Raw genomic sequence first — 19,520 nt, 5'->3', positions numbered from 1 at the left:
AGATCTGACGCACCAGGAGTAGGAGCCACAACACCAAGGAACACGCAGAACGGAGGAGCAGCGACAAGGAATACGAGGAGCGGAGGACCCGCTTGACATTGCTTTCCGGGAATCCCCAGATAAGCGGACAACATAAGAGACGGTGGACTTCAGGAGCACGCTTGAACCCAAACGATTTGAAACAGTAGCAGTAATGGTGGAGATGAACAACGCGGCAGTCGCGTCGGAGACGAACAACGCGGCAGTCGCGTCGGAGACGAACGCAGCAGCAGTCGCGGCAGAGATGAACGGAACAGCAGCGGCGATGGAAAGAGAAGCAGACTTGAAACGAGGCATCAAGGGAGACGGACAAAGACGACGCCGGCGAGGTAGGTCGTTGCCGGCGTCGACGAAACTAAGAAGAAACGGTGCCTCGATTTTCGTGGCAGGGAGAGACGAGCTAGGGCGAACTGTTGCTATGTATAGATTCTCCCTACTTCCTAGACCTTAGTTTATGCAGCCTAAAGCGGGTTCATATTCTTTTTAGCCCTAAGAATTGAATAAGGACTAGTTGTACATATATCATAGGTACATTTATTTGAGGATAAAACGACTTAAATCAACATCATAGGTGTGAATCAAACAACTACAAAAGAGATCTGAATACATATGTATAAATTAAGGACCCTACTCTGGTTATCATTTTAAATTTAACGGCCAATAATAACTTTATAGAATTTACAAAAAAAATTGCAAAATTTAATGATTTAAATTTAACGGCCAGTAAAAGTTTATAGATTTTAATTAATATTTGCAAATATGTAGGTTTTTCTCGGAATTATATCTTAGTATTTTTAACCAAAAAAGTGTTAAATCTATTAAAATCTATTATAACCAATATTTATAAATTCATAAATAAATAAATTAAATCTGATCAAAAATAAAACTATTAATCTAATAATAAACAAATTCATTTAATTTTCTAATCCATTATTAAAATTTAGTAATCAGTAACCGCATGAAAATGCCTACGGTAAATCCCAAGTTTAATTTTAAGAAAAAAACAAAAATAGCACTAAATCAAGTTTTTGTTCTTAAACTAGCACTCAAAATCAAAAGTCACAAAAATAGCACTTAATGTTTTATCAAAAGTCACAAACTTAGGGTTTAGAGTTAAAGGGTGGGGTTTATGATTTAGAGTTTAGGATTTAGGGTTTAGAGTTTAGGGTTTAGGGTTTAGGGTTTAGAATTTAGGGTTTAGGGTTTAAAGTTTAGGGTTTAGGATTTAGGGTTTAGAGTTTAGAATTGAGAAATGAGGTTTTGGGGATAAGATATAAACTTAGAAATGTGATATTTTGATCATTTTAGTTTTTGAGTGCTATTTTTGTGATATAAACTTAGAAATGTGCTATTTTGGACATTTGCCCTTTAATTTTTATAAAAAGTTAAAAAATACGAAACCATGGCGGTGGTGTAAATTTGGTCCGGTTTAACAAAACCGGAAAGTCGCGGTGGGTTTAAAGAGCTTTAAACGGTGAAGAAGTCTCAGAAGAAAGGGTTTTAGCTCTGCGAATTGGTTAAATGGCGCGTCGCAAATCCAACGCGCCGCCGAAAGCCACGCGCCAGCCTGCCAAGCAAAAGTTCTCCAGCGCCGAGAGATCATCTCTGTACGCATCGAGGGAAGCAGCTAAGGTCCTCGGCACAGTTCTCCGAGGAGACGCCGAGCGTCGAGCCGTCGCTTCGATAAAGTCACTCGTCTTCAGCCCTTCCGTCCGCAACAAACGCGGCACCTTCGCTCTCGTCTGCGAGACCCTCAAACGTATTTATTGTCAACAACTTCTTCTTACTCTCTCTCTCTCTCTCTCTCTGATGTTCAGACAGTAACTGATATGTCTTTGTCTTGTCATTGTCTTGTCTGCAGATCTTACTGTAATAAAAGAAGTTCTTGAAATCGCTAACGTGTTGAATAGCAAATGGAAGGTAATGGGTTTATCGTAATTGCTATAAAGTTCGATACTTTAAAGTTTACTTCTCTTTGGGTTCATCGTAATTGCTATAAAGTTTGCTCCTTTAACTTACCCACAATGCTAAAGTTTGATTTTTTTTTGTTTGTATAGAGACAAGAACCATTGGTTTACATTATTTGCTATGATATCCTTTTCGGAAAGGTAATAGCTTTTGTGAGCTTCTCTAGCTGTGTTTTGTTTTTTTTTTATCTCAAGGGAGCTACTTTGATTGCAGGAGCCTCCATTGATTGGTGATGCTGAGAAGTTTCTCATGAAACGTAAAGATGCTCTAGTGTCAAGTCTAGCCACGCTTCTAGTGAGGAAGAAAGCTGAAACTGTTGATGAGTTGTTGGGTGTTTCTCAGCTCAATGGTAATAATATGATAACCTAAGCTATTGTGTTTTGAGATTCTTTTCTGTGTATTGATTTTATAAATTGTGTGCAGGTCCTTTGAAACCACGTTATGTTCACGTAAATACACTCAAGATGGATGTTGATTCGGCAGTGCAGGAGCTGGGGAAGCTCTATAAGGTAACACTAACTAGTTAGTGAAATTGAAATCTTGGATAAGTGTAACATGTGTGAACGGTCCTTTTTATGATCTATGTGTCCTGATTTCATTTTTCTCACTTTTTTGTTTTCAAAATGAAAATAGGTGCAGAAGGATGAGACAGTTCCTGACCTGTTGGTGATGCCACCTGTCAGCGATTTGCATGCTCATCATTTGGTTAAGAATGGGCGTATATTTTTGCAGGTAAAACGGTGAATGATCTTTGTTAATTCTGTTTTAATATATAATTTATTTTAATTAATATTCATTTCTTCTGATAGGGAAAGGGAAGTTCAATGGTAGCAGCAGCACTACAGCCAGAAGCAGATTGGGAGGTGGCGCCCACATTTTTCTATTTGGTAGATTGTGGTAGTATCATGCTAAGTTTTTGCCTCTTTTTGTGAAGGTTATTGATGCATGTGCAGCTCCAGGAAACAAAACTATTAATCTTGCTGCTCTTATGAAAGGACAAGGGAAAATCATAGCGTGTGAGCTGAATGAAGAACGTGTAAAGCGTTTGGAACAGACTATAAAGCTCTCTGGTGCTACCAGTATCCTTCTCTTTACCCTTTCAGCTTTTGTTTTGATAGTTTTGTTCCAAGTAACTTGAAGAACAAATCTGAATGCTTCTCAAGTCTTGCCTCCTGTCCATGATTGCTTTTCTTAACCTCAAGCTGTAGATATTGAAGTCTTTCATGGTGATTTCTTGGGACTAGATCCCGAAGATCCTTCGTTTGCAAAGGTAAAGCATTTACTTAGTCTTCTGCCGTCAAGAGAAGTCACTATGTGGAATGAACAGTAGTAACCAGGGTTTTAAAAATTCTAGAAATGATTTTTCTAGAATGTTTTTAAAAAAAAAATCGGTCTGTGTTAAAAAATCAAGTCTAGTCTAGGCGTTCGCTTAATCAATAATATTATATAAAGGGCTTAGTTACCGCTTAGCGATTTCTTGAACATTGGTAAGAAGATGCAGTCATTTGAGTGCATGTGGCTGATTATCTCAGGTTCGGGCTATATTGTTGGATCCTTCTTGCTCTGGCTCTGGAACCATCACAGATCGTTTGGACCATCTTCTCCCTTCTCATTCAGCAGGTTTCTAACTCATTCTTGTGTGTATTATCTTACGTAGTGACTGAACTTTTAAGACACTCTTCCATGTAGATAACAACAAGAACTATGACTCCATAAGACTCCACAAGCTCGCTGTTTTCCAGAAGAAGGCTCTTGCTCATGCACTCTCCTGTGAGTTTACATCCTTACTCTCATGTATATTGAATTAGTTACTCATCCTATTGCCTATGCACTTGTAGTTCCACAGGTTGAGAGAGTCGTATACAGCACATGCTCCATCCACCAGATAGAAAACGAAGATGTGGTCTCATCTGTTTTACCTTTGGCTTCATCCTTGGGCTTCGAACTCGCTACCCCTTTCCCTCAGTGGCAGCGTCGTGGTCTCCCTGTATTAGCTGGATGTAAGTATCATCGTCACCCTTACCGTTTTGGTTTCTTAAACAAGTTGATGATCATGTTGGGGTTTTTTGTCTTGCAGCTGAGCATTTACTCAGGATGGATCCAGAGGAGGACAAAGAAGGGTTCTTCATCGCTTTGTTCACCAAGACAAGCAAACTCGAGAACTCGAACTCGTCTGAGATTCCTGAAAGAGAGTGTAGAAGAAGACGCAAACAGGGTCATCCGTTTCTTTGGCCTAAAGTGTTCTTCAGAGCTTGGAATGGGCGGATGAGGTAGCTTCATATCAAGTAGCAACTCAGAAGACTAGGTTTCTTAATTCTCACGTAATAGACTTGATAGTTATCAAACTTTTGTTTAATCTTCATGTCGTTATATTGATGTTTTGCAACAAAGGCATGGAAGACTTCTGAAAAGTAAAAACAAGAACCTCTTTAACTTTGATCCACACTGAAATACACAACATTGCATTCGGTTACCAACTTACCATTGAAACCTGTAATACACAGAGAAAGAGAGATGTGAGCATTGGATAATAAGAATGTAGACTAATACTTTGAAGATAGTAAACATTTTACATATTATTTCCTATTTAAACTCTGAGTTATTATTTATTAGGAATTATGAGAATTGTTACATCAACAATTACAAAACCAAGAGTCCTATTATTCTTATAGGAATTTATATCAAACTGTTCTTTTCACACTATATTGAACTATTTTATGAAAAATTCACGACTAATGATTGTGAAGATTTTATGTAAATAATTTCGTTAAATCTGCATAATCACATTTTTAGGATTCAAACTTCAAATTTTATGTAGTAACTTTATTGAACCGTTAATCAACTAAACCAAGGGGATTTCCACATTTTACATATTATCTAAAATCACTAAATTTTATTTAGAAATGGTTATTGGTAAATACAATATTTCTAGAAAATTAAAATGAGAAACTCAACATTAAGGTGCAACAAAGAAAAGAAACTAAATCAGGGAAAAAAGAAAGAATAAATAAATCTTTTTTTTTTGACAAAGGGGAGAATAAAAAAATGTTAACCCATAGAATGATGAAATATGTGGGCGATCCGGACAGAAGCCAAACTCCTCTCAGGCTGATTAGACATGTCAACTAGGGCCGAAGCCCGTAGCCCGAACCCGCCCAGCCCTAAAAATTACCGAGCTTGGACTTAGCTTTATAAGCCCAAAAAAAAATTGGGCCTTTCGGGCTAAGCCCATTTGGGCTTTGGGTATTTTGGGCTTAAGTCCGTTTGGGCTAGGGCCGGCCCGAAAACCCGAAATTTATATTTTAGCGTAAATATTATCCTTCTTTCTTGTAATCGAAACTATTATTAGTATTGATATATTATTTTAATATTTTTATCTAAACTCTAATAAAGCAAATATAAAAGTTTTTAATGCACTTTATTGTTTCATCATTACAAGTGTTACATTTTAAATTTTACAAAAGTACATTCTTCTTTCATGTACAACATGTTTTTATTTTCAAAATATAAAGTATAAAACGTTTGACCATGTTTATCATAAATTTTGTTCTCTTATATTTTTTGTTTTAATTGATATTTGATTATTTAAATCTTATTAAATTTGGTTTGTGTATAAAATGTTTTTAAAACATACGAAAAAATAAAAAATTTGTGATAGACAAGAAAATTTTAAACTCACTTTATACTTTTTTTATTTTTTAAAAATGAAACTCTTTTTTTTAATGAAAATTCACATGTATTAAAACGATGGAAATGACAATGACAAATTATTTTTCGAAAAGCCCACAAAAGCCCGAAAAGCCCTGTAGCCCTATAAGGGCCGGACCGGGCTTTGAATTCTAGGCCCAAATTATTTTCGGGCCGGGCCGGGCCGGGCTCAAATATTTACGGGCTTAGCGGGTTTGGGCCGGACCGGGCCGGGCCAGCCCGAATTGACACCCCTAAGGCTGATGCAACCTTAAAAAAAAAAAAAGCGGCAAGTTTCTCTAGCATAAACTAATAAACGTTAACCACGTCTCCTCCAATCATTTCCAACCCATGGCTCTCTCTGTCTCGCAGCCTTTTGAGTCACACTACTAATCGAGTTGTGTGTTTATCCAATACAACCCATTGTTTTGGCTCCTTCCAATTTTTTAAATAATATATTCTCTACCGAGTTCATAGTTTTAAAAGCTAACAAATCCACAGAGATTCCTCTTCTCCTACGGATTTATATATCCTACTCTCTCTTCTCCACAAGATAGTTTCACAACACTAAGTGAATGAAAACACTTGCCATGTTATAGATAACTTATCTCTCTTTTCACTTACTATATATAGCTGACTAGGTTCTTTAGGTCGCTTTTGAGCATCTTTGATCTATTTAAGGAAAGATTTAGCTTAAAAATGAGTTTAGGTGCGTTGATAAAAGAGGAGAAAAGAGCAGCAACAACATCGTCTTCTTCTCAGGTACATATGCCAAAAGATATAGACTGGCAAATGCTTGATAAACCAAGATTCTTCTTCCTCGGCGCCGCTCTCTTCTCCGGTGTATCCACCGCTCTTTACCCTATCCTTGTCCTCAAAACAAGGCAACAAGTCTCCCCAACCCGCATCTCCTGCGCCAACATCTCTCTGGCCATCGCTAGACTCGAGGGTCTAAAAGGCTTCTACAAGGGCTTTGGAACGTCTTTGCTTGGAACCATCCCGGCACGTGCCCTCTACATGACGGCTCTAGAGATCACCAAGAGTTGTGTTGGTCAAGCAACCGTTAGGTTAGGTTTGTCTGATACAACATCTATGGCTGTTGCCAACGGTGCAGCTGGTTTGGCCTCTGCCGTGGCTGCTCAGGTGGTTTGGACACCGGTTGATGTCGTGAGCCAACGGCTTATGGTTCAAGGCGATGTCTCGTTGACTTCTTGCAGATACACTAATGGGTTTGATGCTTTTAGAAAGATTCTTTGCACTGATGGACCGAGAGGGTTCTACAGAGGGTTTGGTCTCTCTATCTTGACTTATGCACCTTCAAACGCTGTCTGGTGGGCGTCTTATTCTTTAGCTCAGAAATCAATTTGGTCTCGGCTCAAGCGTCAAGACGGTGGTGGCTCAGTGGTGGTTCAATCGCTGAGTGCAGTCACGGCAAGCGGTTGCTCAGCTTTGATAACTATGCCTGTAGACACAATCAAGACAAGGTTACAAGTCTTGGACGCAGAAGAGAATGGGAGGAGACGAGCAATGACAGTGATGCAGACGGTGAGGAGCTTGATGAGGGAAGGAGGCTTTGGGGCTTGTTATAGAGGGTTGGGACCAAGGTGGGTCTCAATGTCTATGTCCGCAACAACAATGATCACAACCTATGAGTTCTTGAAGCGCCTGGCGGTAAAGAAGCAGACATGACATGTTAAAATCATTCATAGACTCAGTTTCTCCTTTTCTTAGGTTTAAAAATGTTTTCTTCTCTAAAAAAACACTCATAAAACATACTAAGGATCACACCCTAAACACAGAGTTGTTTCCTACGGCCACAGTTTCCTATACAATGTTTGCTAGAAAATAAGTAGGCGCTTTATAAAGATCTACCGACCATACAAGTTATTCAGAACATTATTATTTAATATAACAGATGTAGGTTAAGTTAGATTTATTTAAACCGATACAAAACAGTTTAAACCGATTTGGATTGTACAAATCAGATTTTAAGAAAATCACTTTAGTACGAGTTGGTGCCTATGAATGATAACTAATGTCTTCCTAAGATGGAGAAAAGAAGAGGCTAAACCGATTCTAGAACATTGGAAATAGAACAAACACTTTGATTGAGAATTAAAATGTTTTATTCTCTAATGAACAAACATAAGACAGAACAAGGATCAAACCCTAAACACATAGATGCTTCACTCAATAACCATTTGTAACAAATGATAACTAAATGTCTTCCCTAAGAAGGCGAAAAGAAGTCTTAACTTAACCAACAAATCTGATCTAAACCAAAGAGTTAGGCTGTTACATCATATGCAAAGGCAAATACACAGAATTGAATTTTAGGACCGAGCCCTCTTGTTGCTGCAAGATGGGCACTTATACTGCTTAATGTGCTCGGCTCTGGCTGGTGTTATCTTCACACACTTCCCATGGAACCAGTTCTCACAGAGATCACAGCAGATCCAGAACTCATCAGCTGCATAGCTCTCACCACATGCCCCACACTGTGTTTCCCCTTGCTCATCATCCTCATCCTCCTCTTCTTCCACACCTTCCTCTTCCTCCTCCTCCTCATCTTTGGGCTCAGGCTTTGTCAGCTTGGGCCTCGGTTCTGATCCTCGCTGTAATTTCAAAAAAAAGAACCAAAGGTTTTAAGTAAGATGGATAAAAACCAGTGTTATAAAAATCGGTCTAGTTCAGGTTTATGCGCCCGCCTAATCAATAATCTCCTATAAAGCACCTAATTACCGTCTAGCAATATTATAAACAGATTATCCCACTCAATTACCTTGGAGTTTGATTTGGATCTGTTGCTACTATTGTTGGAAACAGAAGATTTCTCCTTTGATTGTTTCTTAGCAGTGCCAGCCACAACCTCAAATATCGATGGAAGATCATTCATCATATTGAAAAGCCTTTTCCTGCAGCAACAGAAAGGTGGAACAACATCAATTCATAAAGAGCTGCATAAACACATATAAGCAAGTAGATAAGACTCAAAGTGTGGCTAAGGAGATGCAACATACCTATCAGCTTTGTCAAATCCAAACCTGGCTCCGAAAAAGAAAGCAACAGCGAGAAGCCATGCATCACTGTGGACAGCAACAAGGGACAACCAGTCCTTTTCCTGCATCCCGTCTCGGGCAAAGTTGATGCCCAAGACAGGCTCTGGGAGCTCCGGGGGAACCTCTTCAGCTGGTAAGTTCACTTCCCAGTGCTCATCTGGGCGCCCATAGAGACACAAGTTCTCCTTTTCTACAATCAAGGAACAGAACCAAAACTGTTTCATTGCTGTCTTTAAACCATAGATTAAAAATGGAAAACAAGGACCAAAACCAACACTAAGAAACACACAAAAAACAAACCTTGAATGGTGAATCAAAGAGCACTTTCAAGTCTCTCAAACCCACCAGATTCAAATACTATCAAACAACTCACATCCTCGTGCCTATCACAGGCAACACGATGCTAAAAGCCAATCACGAAATGAACATTTAAAAAAAAAAAAACAGTATTCAAAAAGTCAAATAAAAATCAACACTTTACTCATTATAATTCAGACAAAAACAGAGAAGATAAACTATCAAAACACCCTAATGCATCACTCAACACTCAGCTTCAAAACAGAGCACCAAAGAAACACAATAAAGACTGTAACTTTCGTCAAACCCATAACCCAAATCACTCACCTGGATCACAAAGTCGGTAAAACTCCTGAACATCTGCGAGAAGGAGAAACCTTTTAAGTTAAGTTTTTGATGAACAATGGAAGAAGAAACGAAGAGGACAAAAGTGTTTGATGAAACCAATTACTTACCTGAGGTTAAAGCTTTAATCATGCCACTCCTACGGCCCTTGAAATCTCTGTAAACTTCCTCCACCGTGCGTGGGTTGTACGCGCCACCTCCGTCCATAATCTTCTTACAGAATAGCTTCTTCGCAGAGACAACGGAAGAAGAAGAAGAAGAAGAGAGAAGGTGTATTTGACTTTGCCCTGTGAATTTGTGAAAAAGGGCGGACACAAAAAATAATATTAAGCGGATTTAATAATATGAGGAGGAGTCCGCTAATGAGAGAGAGACAATCAGATGGGGAAGCGAGCACGATGAGCTAGGCCTGGGCATCCGGATCCTCGGATCGGGTTCGGGTCGAGTATTGTCGGGTCCGGGTCTTTCGGATCCTAGTAATTTAGATCCATATAGGTACTTATAACTTTTCGGATCGGTTCCGTGTCGGGTCTTGTCTGGTCCGGGTCGGTTCGGGTCTATAATTTTAATACCCGTAAAATATCCAAAAATTTTGGATATATTTCGGATCCGGATCGGTTCGGGTATTTAGGATCCGAAATAGATCCGAAATACCCGAACTGGATCCGAAAACTCTAAAAATACCCAAAAAACCGCAAAAATATCCAAAAATTTATCCAAAATCAGACCTGAAAACCTAAAACATACCCGAATTTTACCTAAATACCCAAATTATATTTTCTAAAAATCTAAAATTTCACCAAAAACCTACAATTATACCCGAAAATTCAAACCCAAAATATCAAAAATATACCTAATCACCCAAATATACCTAGTATATACAATTATTTGCGGATACTTCGGGTATCCGAACAGGTCTCGGGTAGGACCCGGATCCGAACCGAGACCCGCGGGTCCAAAAAAAATATCCAATAGGTACTTAGCATGGACCTGGATCCGGATCCGAACCTGTATTTTCGAGTCGGTTCCGGTTCGGGTCTTCGGGTCCGGGTAAAATGCCCAGACCTACGATGAACGTTACTTTATGAACCTCTTGAATTTTGACGCGTCTCGATTTTGAGAGTACTAATAAGCTTATTGGTAGTAATATGTTTCATGCTCTAGAGATGCTTTATTGGATTATCGAAATTCTAAATTTTCATAGTATCAGAGTCATATCTTCGTTTCTTCGTTTTCGGTTGCGTTCTTTTTCATATTTTTTTTTAAAGTAGTTAATAGGGCTGGGAAAAAACCCGAATTCGAAGAACCAAACCGAACCCGATCCAAAAAAATAGTACCAAATCCGAACCGAAATTGATTAAATATCTGAACGGGTTCAAAATTTTAGTATCTAAAGAACCGAAATCGAATCCGATCCGAACCAAAGTATCTCAGGTATCCGAATGTAACCAAAATAGATTTATATACCTAAATATTTATTTTTAGATTTAATATATATTAAAAACATCCAAAATATATAAGATACTTTTAAGTTGCCTAAAATACTTGAAAATATACATAAATAGTCGAAAGTAAATATCTAAAATAGCTAAAATATATTCAAAATATTAAAATGCTTAAAATATCTATTGATTTCTATCCAAATATTCAAATCAAACCAATTTATATGTTAATTTTAGGTATTTGACATATATTATACAAATTTAAATGTAATATATTATTTTGTTTTATATATTTTGAGAAATTTTAGGCATATAATGAATATTAAAATTTTAAAAATAATTTAAATGGGTTATCCGAACCCAAACCGAACCAACAAAGATCCGAACCGAACCCGAACCGGAATTTAAAAATACCCGAATGGAGCTAAAATTTTTAAACCTGAAAATCTGAAACCCTATTAGATCTGAACCGAACCCGAATGGATATCCGAGTGCCCACCCCTAGTAGATAACATAGGTAGGGTTCGTTTGCTTTTTAGCGCCAAATTTTCTTTGTTAATATGGTAATATAACAATACGTACATTTAAGGGTTACTAGAACTTGATTTGCGCGACCGTTAAGTTTTTAACGTAAAATGTATCACCGATATTAGGTATTGTATAAAAAATCTAACATTTATATAATAAGATCCCTCTTAGATATATAGCGAACAAATTTTTTAAATAAAAAGTACGAGAATAGACAATTGTGAATTAGCATGCTATTTATAAATGAATCATTAGCTATAATATTTTTAAGAAAATAAAATGATTGTTAAACTTCTATCAAATTTGGAAAATATACAAATTAAGATTTAAATTTGTAAGAAAATAAAATATAATATAAATTTGATGTAATTGATAAGAAAATATAAATGGTTTTAAATTTGTGTACATTTAAACCACGACCTTGTGGATGTTTGCTTTTATTTTTGTAAATAAATATTTATTTTGTCTAAGTGATAATATGTATTTTAAAATTTTACATGTGTTAAATAATTATTTAATAACATTAATAAGCATAATAGTTTTATAGTTTATATTTTATAGTTTATATATTTTTTTATTTTATTTTATCTTGTAAACCGTCAGTTGTATTACCACCATTTTTAGAATATGATATGTGCATCTATACAAATGTTTTATTTTATTTTTTTGGATCAAAATGTTATGAGAATGTCTAATAAATTATTTTATATACACGGTAAGTATGTAAATAATTATAATGGTGCATGTAATATATTTATATTGGTAAGAAGAAGAATTTGTTCCAAAAAAAAAGAGTAACATGAATTGTGGGGGAAAATGAGACAAATTTAACTTATATTGTTACATAAATATTTTGTGTATATTATTTATATTCATTAATGTTTTAATATGACATAGATAAGTTAAAAGATTTATATTGAATTGATAGTGAAATTAATTTAGGAAATGTTTAATTAATTTTGAAAAAGACATGGAAAGCATAGAATTAAGAGTAATTATTACTTCGTTAATTTTGGAAAAGACAAAGATTACTTAAAAATAGGTTCATTTAATTATTTCAGTGGCATTAGACTGTAAATATTGTGCAAGTTTAAGGGTTAGTCTTGATTTGTACTTCTATTTTAATATATTATATAAGATTAATTGTTCTAATTTTGATTAGTGATAAACATTAGAGATGTTTTACTAAAAAATATGTTGTTCGTCCCAAGTTATATTTGGATATGTACAAGAGAAACACGTTCTAACCGTTCAGTATTTTGCTTTTGACTAATGAGATTCGTTTACCAAAATTTTACGTTAAATAATATTTAGTAGAATGATATCAAAATACTTAATTTGGCTCATAAGTACTTTATTATTATAAATAGAAACAATCTGTTATATTATTAATAAAAATATTGAAGAATGGCAGAGGAATTATGGATATGATCTCGACATAGTTGAAACACGTATATTCCAGAAATATTCAAGAACGAAGCAATTTGTGTTCAGGTCAAAAACGGTTACGACGAAATTAACGTCCAAATCCCCGAAGAAGAAAAACGTAGAAAACTTCTTCGATAAATACTTTTTTTTGAAATAGATTCTTTTTTACGAAAAGCTTTGCGAAGGAAACGCTAGTCATCGGACAAGAGCCCGAAAAGGATCGTTACGCAGCGACCAAACACGTGCTCCGTCGCTACGTAGCGACCGAGTTCGAGCCAAGGCTCAGTCGCTACGTAGCGACCGAGCGCTCGGTCGTTACGTAGCGACCGAGCTCTTCCGAAACGTCGATATGACATTAGTCCATGCGTTCTCGTCTACCTGCTACGTAGCGACCGAACGTCCATTCCGCTCGGTCGCTACGTAGCGACCGAGCTCTTCCGAAACGTCGATACGACATTAGTCCATGCGTTCTCGTCTACCTTTTTATGCTATCTCACGAAGACCGTAGCGAACCCATTTCACGATTCCCCACCATTCTAAGTTATCGATCAAACTTTACCGTAGAAACCGCGGAAAGTTCGTTCTTTATCGAAAGAAGCCGTAATAAACGCTTCGAGTCGGAAGACGGTCCAAAGGGACCTAAGACATGACTCGAAGCCCAACTTACGATTTCTTAACCAACAGCCCGTAAGCCGCATGACGGTTTACGCTTGGTTCGCAAGGAAAGATAAATGTCAAGTTTCCGCGAATAAATACAAAATTTTGAAGATAATTACGAAGATCGGAAAAAATGGAATATCTCTATTTTTATGCTATGACGGCTTAAAGGCAGAATGGAAAAAGCGTAAACCGACCTTGGAGCCAGTATATAAGGATTCCTAGGCGAGAGGCATGGGAGAGGACTTTACACAGCAAACTTAGCACTTAGAGCAATTTTAGACAATTTTCCGTTTTTGTTATTCGAGCTGCGACTCAATTAGGTTTTTGTCGTCTTAGGGTTTTAGAACTAGAAATCTCGCCGACAGCTCTCGTAGCTCAGGCACTTACCTTGTTGTAAACGCTCAAACGCAGATTCGGAATAAGAACTATCTTGCTCTCTTTTTCGATTTCTTATTTTATTATTGTTCTCGTTTCGTGTTCCGATTGCTTGGCGTGTGGTATTACCAGATATCCGGGACCTCTGGGAAATTAGGATTTTCCTAGTTTCCTTATTTAAACGGAAATCGACAGTGCGAATTTCGGTTCCCACACTTTGCGTAAAATAAATGCTTCTAAGACTTTTTGATGCTGAAATCAAATCTTTCGATCACTGAAAGCTTGCGTAATTTTATTAATTCTTCCCTTTTTTTCACTGAATATTTCACCAGACTTAATGGCTTCACTCTTCCGCAGTTGTGATGGCTTCATAGTCTCAAGTGATGGTTTCATAGCCTCATGTGAGGGCTTCATAGTCTTCTGTGTTGGATTCATAGTCTCGTACTGAACATTTCCAAAACTACCAAAATCCGCACCAACATTCTCCTGACAACATGTTTTTGATTTATGTTCACATCATGACGACTTTGTTTGCAGTCAATGAGACATAAATACACATTACGTCTGTCTTGAACAATGTGATAAAGCTTGCATGTTGTATGTCGTATTCAATAAAATCGGAGGAGTGTTGTTAGGCATTTTTTTCAATATACGTTTAGGCAACATATAAGCAAATTCGACCGCTTTCACCTCACTAATATTGCAATCTTCACAAACCATGCGGAGAAAATCCTCATATTCCATATATCGTCTTCAACAAAAAAAACATTCCTCTTCTTACTTGGATCAAGATCGGAATCCCAGCCAATATCATCCGTCTTCCATTTGTCCAAAAACAGTAATTAAGTGCAACATTATCTAGTAGATCTAAAGACTCATTGCAAAACTTTTTTTTTTAAAGACAACAAGGTATAGTGAATCGTAGCGGCAAGAGAACAACATTGTTAAGACAACCATAAAAAAAGACTTGGTCTTTGTTCATAGCTCTTATAACAATGAACTGTTTTATCATACCTGGTGTCTCAGATCTGGTTTCGAAGTTTCTTTCAATCAAATCGCATATAATCTGTTCGTCTTCCACCAATAAATTAACTTAGTTTATCTAATATAAACGGAGATCTGACAGCAGAGAAAATAGTGATGAGGCTTAAAGGTATGAACAACTATGAATCTAATATGGGAAAGAGCCTTTGAAGACTTGAAGCTAAAGTGATGTCTTTTATTTATTTTTTAATTTTTGTAAAAGCAATAATAGCATTCTTGTTTGAAAATGGTTAAATGGCCATTTCAAAAGAGAGTGGACTCTTTTAACAATTTTCCCTTGGAAGAGTATCATTCTCCCTTTTGTGTTACGAAAGTAGTGCATTTCAACAAATGTACCATTGTTTAATGCATAATCTATAAACATTGAATTCATTTTTACTTGTATTTCACTTGTATGATATTATTAATTTTTAGTTAGATATCAAATTTTTCACAAGATCTAATCAACCAAACAACTAAAACCAGCATAAGCTAAAACAATAACTAACACACATGTGAGAAGAAAAAAATCTATACAAAATTCCCAAAAAGTTTCAAGAGTAAAATTAATCAAAATTTTTTGCAATAAGTTTCAAGTGTATAATTATAACACATTAACTTTTGAAATTCATCCAAGACCATTAAAATCTTACTAACATACACTGTAAAATAATTAAATCGTGAAAAATATGATGAATAATACACAAATGCACTTTTAATAGAATTTACAACGTTGACTTTAACTGTAGTCTATATTTGCAGATTTACAAAGACGTCTACCCTTAATATCTAACATATTGATATCACTCAAATTACCCTAATGAGTGATTTTACTCTTTCAAATAAGAGGTCCAGTTGTAGTACTTAGAGATCGAATCCATAGAGCGCGTGGGTACACAATAAACTCAATACAGTCACGATTAAGCTAGGTTAGTAATTTAATAATACAGTAAATACAGTAAAGTAGGTGAACAAGAAAGTTGTTCAGTAGATTGATGAGTTGTTTGATGGAAGGAAGGTTCCGAAACCTAGGGTTTCAGGCAATCAAGTTTATAAAGATATAGAATGCAAACAATGTGCTATACAATCCTAGAACTCGATATTGTAATGCAAAGATACCCACCTTTTGTATGTGAGTCTTATCGTGACTAAGTCCAATATCTCAGTTGTCGCTTATTGATATTGATCTAGCGTCGATCGATGCTATTGAGTTAACGTCGATCGATGCTTCTTTAGGCAAGCATTATCGATCTAATCGATGTGTTCACTAGTCTTAACTAAATCAGTTATCGCTTGTTTTTAGCAATCCTAGCTCAAGAGAATTAATTCAGGTAATAGACAATGATGTCGCGTGCACCTAATTATCCTAAGTTCAGGGTTCTAGTACGCGACTCTAGAACACAAGCAGTAAGAACAATTCTATAGTAGGATATCTAATTATCACCTAGCAATTCTATAGTTTTGGCTGATCCATCAAGAACCCTAATTAACCCTAAACCTAGCAGATGCTCTATTCAGACATGATAGTTGTCATAGAAAATCATAGAAAGAATAGATGAATAGATATAACTTATAAAACCAAAACCAATGGAGTTCCAAGAGGACTCTGAAGGAATTCCTCTCTTCTTTCCAAACTTAAAACTAAGAACAATGAATAGAATAAAGCGTGTAGCTCTCAACAATGACTTAGAACACACATAAATAGGGTTTAGAGTCGTCCAAGGGCATCTTGGTAATTTGGGATTGCTTCTGGGTCGGTCTTCAAATATACTCAGCCCGGTTTCTTGAATCACCTTTGATCGACACCATGGGTGCACCATCGATCGACGTTCCTTTCATCTCCTTGATAACTTTCTCTCGCGAGACAGATTGACCACTTTTCAGTAAAACGAGCATAACGTCTTATCTAACCGTTGGATTGACCTCAAACCGGTGGCATTGGAAGGCTAACCCAAATCTCAATCTTGTGTTAAACGATCAGCTCAATCGCAGCATGGGAAAGTATCCATCCATATTTAAACATCTGACACATCTGTGCAGTTCTGCACCTCAAAAGGCTCCAAATCACCAGAGTTCTCCCAAACGTACCTGAACCTGAAAAACACTCTAAAACATCATACTCCAAACCTATGTAATATAATATAAAAAACTTATATGTCATGGCTAAAAGTGGATAAAATCCATGGTATATCACATATAGTTAAACTAAAAATTGTAGTGTAATTGGCGTTGATTTGATACACAAAGGCGTACAAAGTGTGTTTTAGATAACTCAATCAAGTTCTGCACTTTTTGATCATTCGTGACATGCATAAGAGGAGTATTCGGAGTCATTTGTTGTAAAATGACTTTTATGTAAGGAATACGTTAGCACCATTTTCTAGATTTTCTTGTCCAGATCATAATCTTCTTGTACCATTTCAAGAAGTTCACCATATGTACAACCATCATGCACAAGGAACATTCTCTCTCCTTTATGATTATTGACCACAAACTCCCACAAAGAGCCTTTCACCACCTATTCTCCGTATACAACAGGTAACTGAGCTATTTCTAGTAAAAAATACTGTTAACATAATTAGCGAAGAAATATTTCATGTTTCATAAAACTATTAAGGTAGACTTAAAAATACGTCTACAATTATTAGCTAACAACATAGTCAAATCAAAAGTATTATACTTTCATAATTATAACATATTTTCTTTTCAAAATCACTCAGACCCATTAATAACTAATACACACTTTCAAACAAAACAAAATCTTGAAAAAACTAAATGAATAATACACAAATTCACTTTTAATATATTTTCTATGTAGACTCCATATTTAATATACGAAGACGTAGACGTTCATTTCAGTTTACTAATGTTAACTATCAAATAGGTCTACTTTTACTCTTTGGGTTAGTTTTTGCAATTGCAAATTTTACGGGTTACTTTCTATATATAAAAAAAATTGTGATTTGATACAAGTAGACTTCCTTTTCAGTTTACATTTTAAAAAGGTTAGTTTTTGCAATTGACCAGAATTTGACTTTCAAAAGTAGACTTTATATGCAGTCTACATGTTTGATTTTTTTTAAAGAGACTAGTTTTGCAATTGACCAAGTTTGACTTTCTACTAGTAGATTGAAATGAACGTCTACGGGTATGTAGACTTTGCATGAAGTATACTCTCAAATCCGACGGGTTAGTTTTGCATTTTACCAAAATAAAAAAGTAGACTTCACACGCAATCTATATTTTTTTTCTAAGATTAGAAGATTGCATATGAAGTCTACAATTTAATAAGTTTTTGATTAATTTTTAAACTTCTTAGTCAAACACAAAACTGACATATTCAACAAAGTCAAAGTTTTGGTCAAATGCAAAACTGACATTTTGTAAACTTCTCTGGCAGTCTACATAGTGTAGACTTCCGATGAAGTCTAATATGAAAAGTCAAAAGTGTGGTCAAATGAAAAACTGACCTTTTTTACGTAGACTTCTTGGTAAGTATACTTAAATTTTTGTTTTTGTTAGCAAAGGTAAAGACCAAGACTGCTGGGGAAGTCTGCTTTACAAAAAAAAATGTGTTTGATCTATTGCAAAACTGACATGTGCGTTGATAAGTAGACTGCATCGTAAGTCTACACATAGGCTTAGACATACAAAACAATCTACTATCGCGACATAGATCTGAAAAATGTTGAAAACCATGTAAATAGTTACCCTTTTCAGGTGTAAAGCTCGTTTCCAGCATTTTCAACCGTCCAAACTCGAATTATGAGCAAAGAAACATCTTAGACGGTTCATAATGAAGAAACTCGAAAATATGAAGTCTGTGATTATGCAAAATAAAAGTTATGAGAGTTTTTTAGATGGAAATGTAGAGGATATGAGAGAAAATAAAGATTTGTTGATTTAGAATGAGAAAAAGTGGTTGAAAATTGAATTCTAGAAGTTTAAGAGCTCAACAATGGTAGTTCATGGCGGTCGAAAAAATTGATGATAATGACATTATTGTAAATAAAAAGCTATGTTTAGGGTGTATTTGGTTTTTTGTTAATTTTGAAATTAATAAAACATTAAATAATAGTGGAAATTTTGTAAATAATTAAAAATAGGGATAATATGAAAAAATCATTGATGAATAGTAATGACAAAAAAATGGTTGTTTTAGGTTTTACTTGAAAATATGTGTTGGTTTTGAAAAACTCCCTTTTTATATTCGAACTACTAGAAACTGTAAGAAAGAGTGTGCACTGTAGAACAAGATATGTAAATATTAGTGTGGTAGGATAAATTAGAAGAAAAATAAACTAAACCAAGTTGGTCATCTAAAAAGAGTTTAAACTAGGCCTGAGCATTCGGGGTCCCAATCGGGTTTCGGTTTTTCGGGTTTATCAAAATCAGCTCCATTCGAGTTATATGAAAATTCGGTTCGGGACCGGTTCGGGTTCGGGTCGGGGTTAGTAAATCTTCAAAGAACCGGTACAACCCGATGTACTTTCGGATTCGGGTCCCAATCGGTTCTTTGGTTTAAATGCACCTGATTTATATCTACTTTGTAACCAAAAAGTAATTAAAATCGGTTTTTCGGTTTTAAAATACTTGATTTGTACCTATTTTGTAACCAAAACATAAATAAAATCGATTCAAAAAAAAAAGAAAAGAACATCAAATGTGA

The 19,520-nt window shown here is 35.8% G+C and overlaps 3 protein-coding genes across 3 annotated transcripts; 2 read left to right on the top strand and 1 right to left on the bottom strand.

The window, feature by feature from the left end:
• The first annotated feature begins 1,528 nt into the window (after positions 1-1,528).
• On the top strand, positions 1,529-4,446 carry LOC106315952 (probable 28S rRNA (cytosine-C(5))-methyltransferase). The gene is made up of 13 exons (XM_013753805.1): positions 1,529-1,798; positions 1,901-1,959; positions 2,097-2,147; positions 2,221-2,356; positions 2,431-2,516; positions 2,641-2,739; positions 2,817-2,870; positions 2,942-3,086; positions 3,216-3,277; positions 3,540-3,627; positions 3,697-3,777; positions 3,846-4,007; positions 4,085-4,446. Exons 1-13 carry the CDS (start codon positions 1,561-1,563, stop codon positions 4,279-4,281), a joined length of 1,458 nt encoding a protein of 485 aa, XP_013609259.1. The 5' UTR covers positions 1,529-1,560; the 3' UTR covers positions 4,282-4,446.
• A 1,813-nt stretch (positions 4,447-6,259) lies between these two features.
• LOC106316483 (solute carrier family 25 member 44-like) lies at positions 6,260-7,504 on the top strand. The gene has a single exon (XM_013754376.1). The coding sequence runs from the start codon at positions 6,394-6,396 to the stop codon at positions 7,381-7,383; it is 990 nt and encodes a 329-aa protein (XP_013609830.1). The 5' UTR covers positions 6,260-6,393; the 3' UTR covers positions 7,384-7,504.
• Positions 7,505-7,778: 274 nt separating this feature from the next.
• On the bottom strand, positions 7,779-9,704 carry LOC106313269 (PHD finger protein ALFIN-LIKE 4). The gene is made up of 5 exons (XM_013751037.1): positions 9,506-9,704; positions 9,378-9,410; positions 8,715-8,943; positions 8,477-8,609; positions 7,779-8,309 (listed from the first exon to the last, which is right to left on the bottom strand). Exons 1-5 carry the CDS (start codon positions 9,600-9,602, stop codon positions 8,028-8,030), a joined length of 774 nt encoding a protein of 257 aa, XP_013606491.1. The 5' UTR covers positions 9,603-9,704; the 3' UTR covers positions 7,779-8,027.
• Between the last annotated feature and the right edge of the window lie 9,816 nt (positions 9,705-19,520).

Source organism: Brassica oleracea, chromosome C9 (assembly GCF_000695525.1).
Source record: "Brassica oleracea var. oleracea cultivar TO1000 chromosome C9, BOL, whole genome shotgun sequence".
Classification (NCBI taxonomy): Eukaryota; Viridiplantae; Streptophyta; class Magnoliopsida; order Brassicales; family Brassicaceae; genus Brassica; species Brassica oleracea.
This window is presented reverse-complemented; position numbering and strand designations above follow the sequence as displayed.

Excerpts from the sequence above, each read along its gene's own strand:
- LOC106315952 (XM_013753805.1), top strand. The coding sequence starts at position 1,561 with ATGGCGCGTCGCAAATCCAACGCGCCGCCGAAAGCCACGCGCCAGCCT. Across the intron at positions 2,871-2,941 it reads AGCCAGAAGCAGATTGGGAG|GTTATTGATGCATGTGCAGC; the intron begins GTGGCGCCCACA and ends CTTTTTGTGAAG. Across the intron at positions 3,087-3,215 it reads AAAGCTCTCTGGTGCTACCA|ATATTGAAGTCTTTCATGGT; the intron begins GTATCCTTCTCT and ends CTCAAGCTGTAG.
- LOC106313269 (XM_013751037.1), bottom strand. The coding sequence starts at position 9,602 with ATGGACGGAGGTGGCGCGTACAACCCACGCACGGTGGAGGAAGTTTAC. Across the intron at positions 9,411-9,505 it reads GATTAAAGCTTTAACCTCAG|ATGTTCAGGAGTTTTACCGA; the intron begins GTAAGTAATTGG and ends TCCTTCTCGCAG. Across the intron at positions 8,944-9,377 it reads TTACCGACTTTGTGATCCAG|AAAAGGAGAACTTGTGTCTC; the intron begins GTGAGTGATTTG and ends CCTTGATTGTAG.
- LOC106316483 (XM_013754376.1), top strand. The coding sequence starts at position 6,394 with ATGAGTTTAGGTGCGTTGATAAAAGAGGAGAAAAGAGCAGCAACAACA.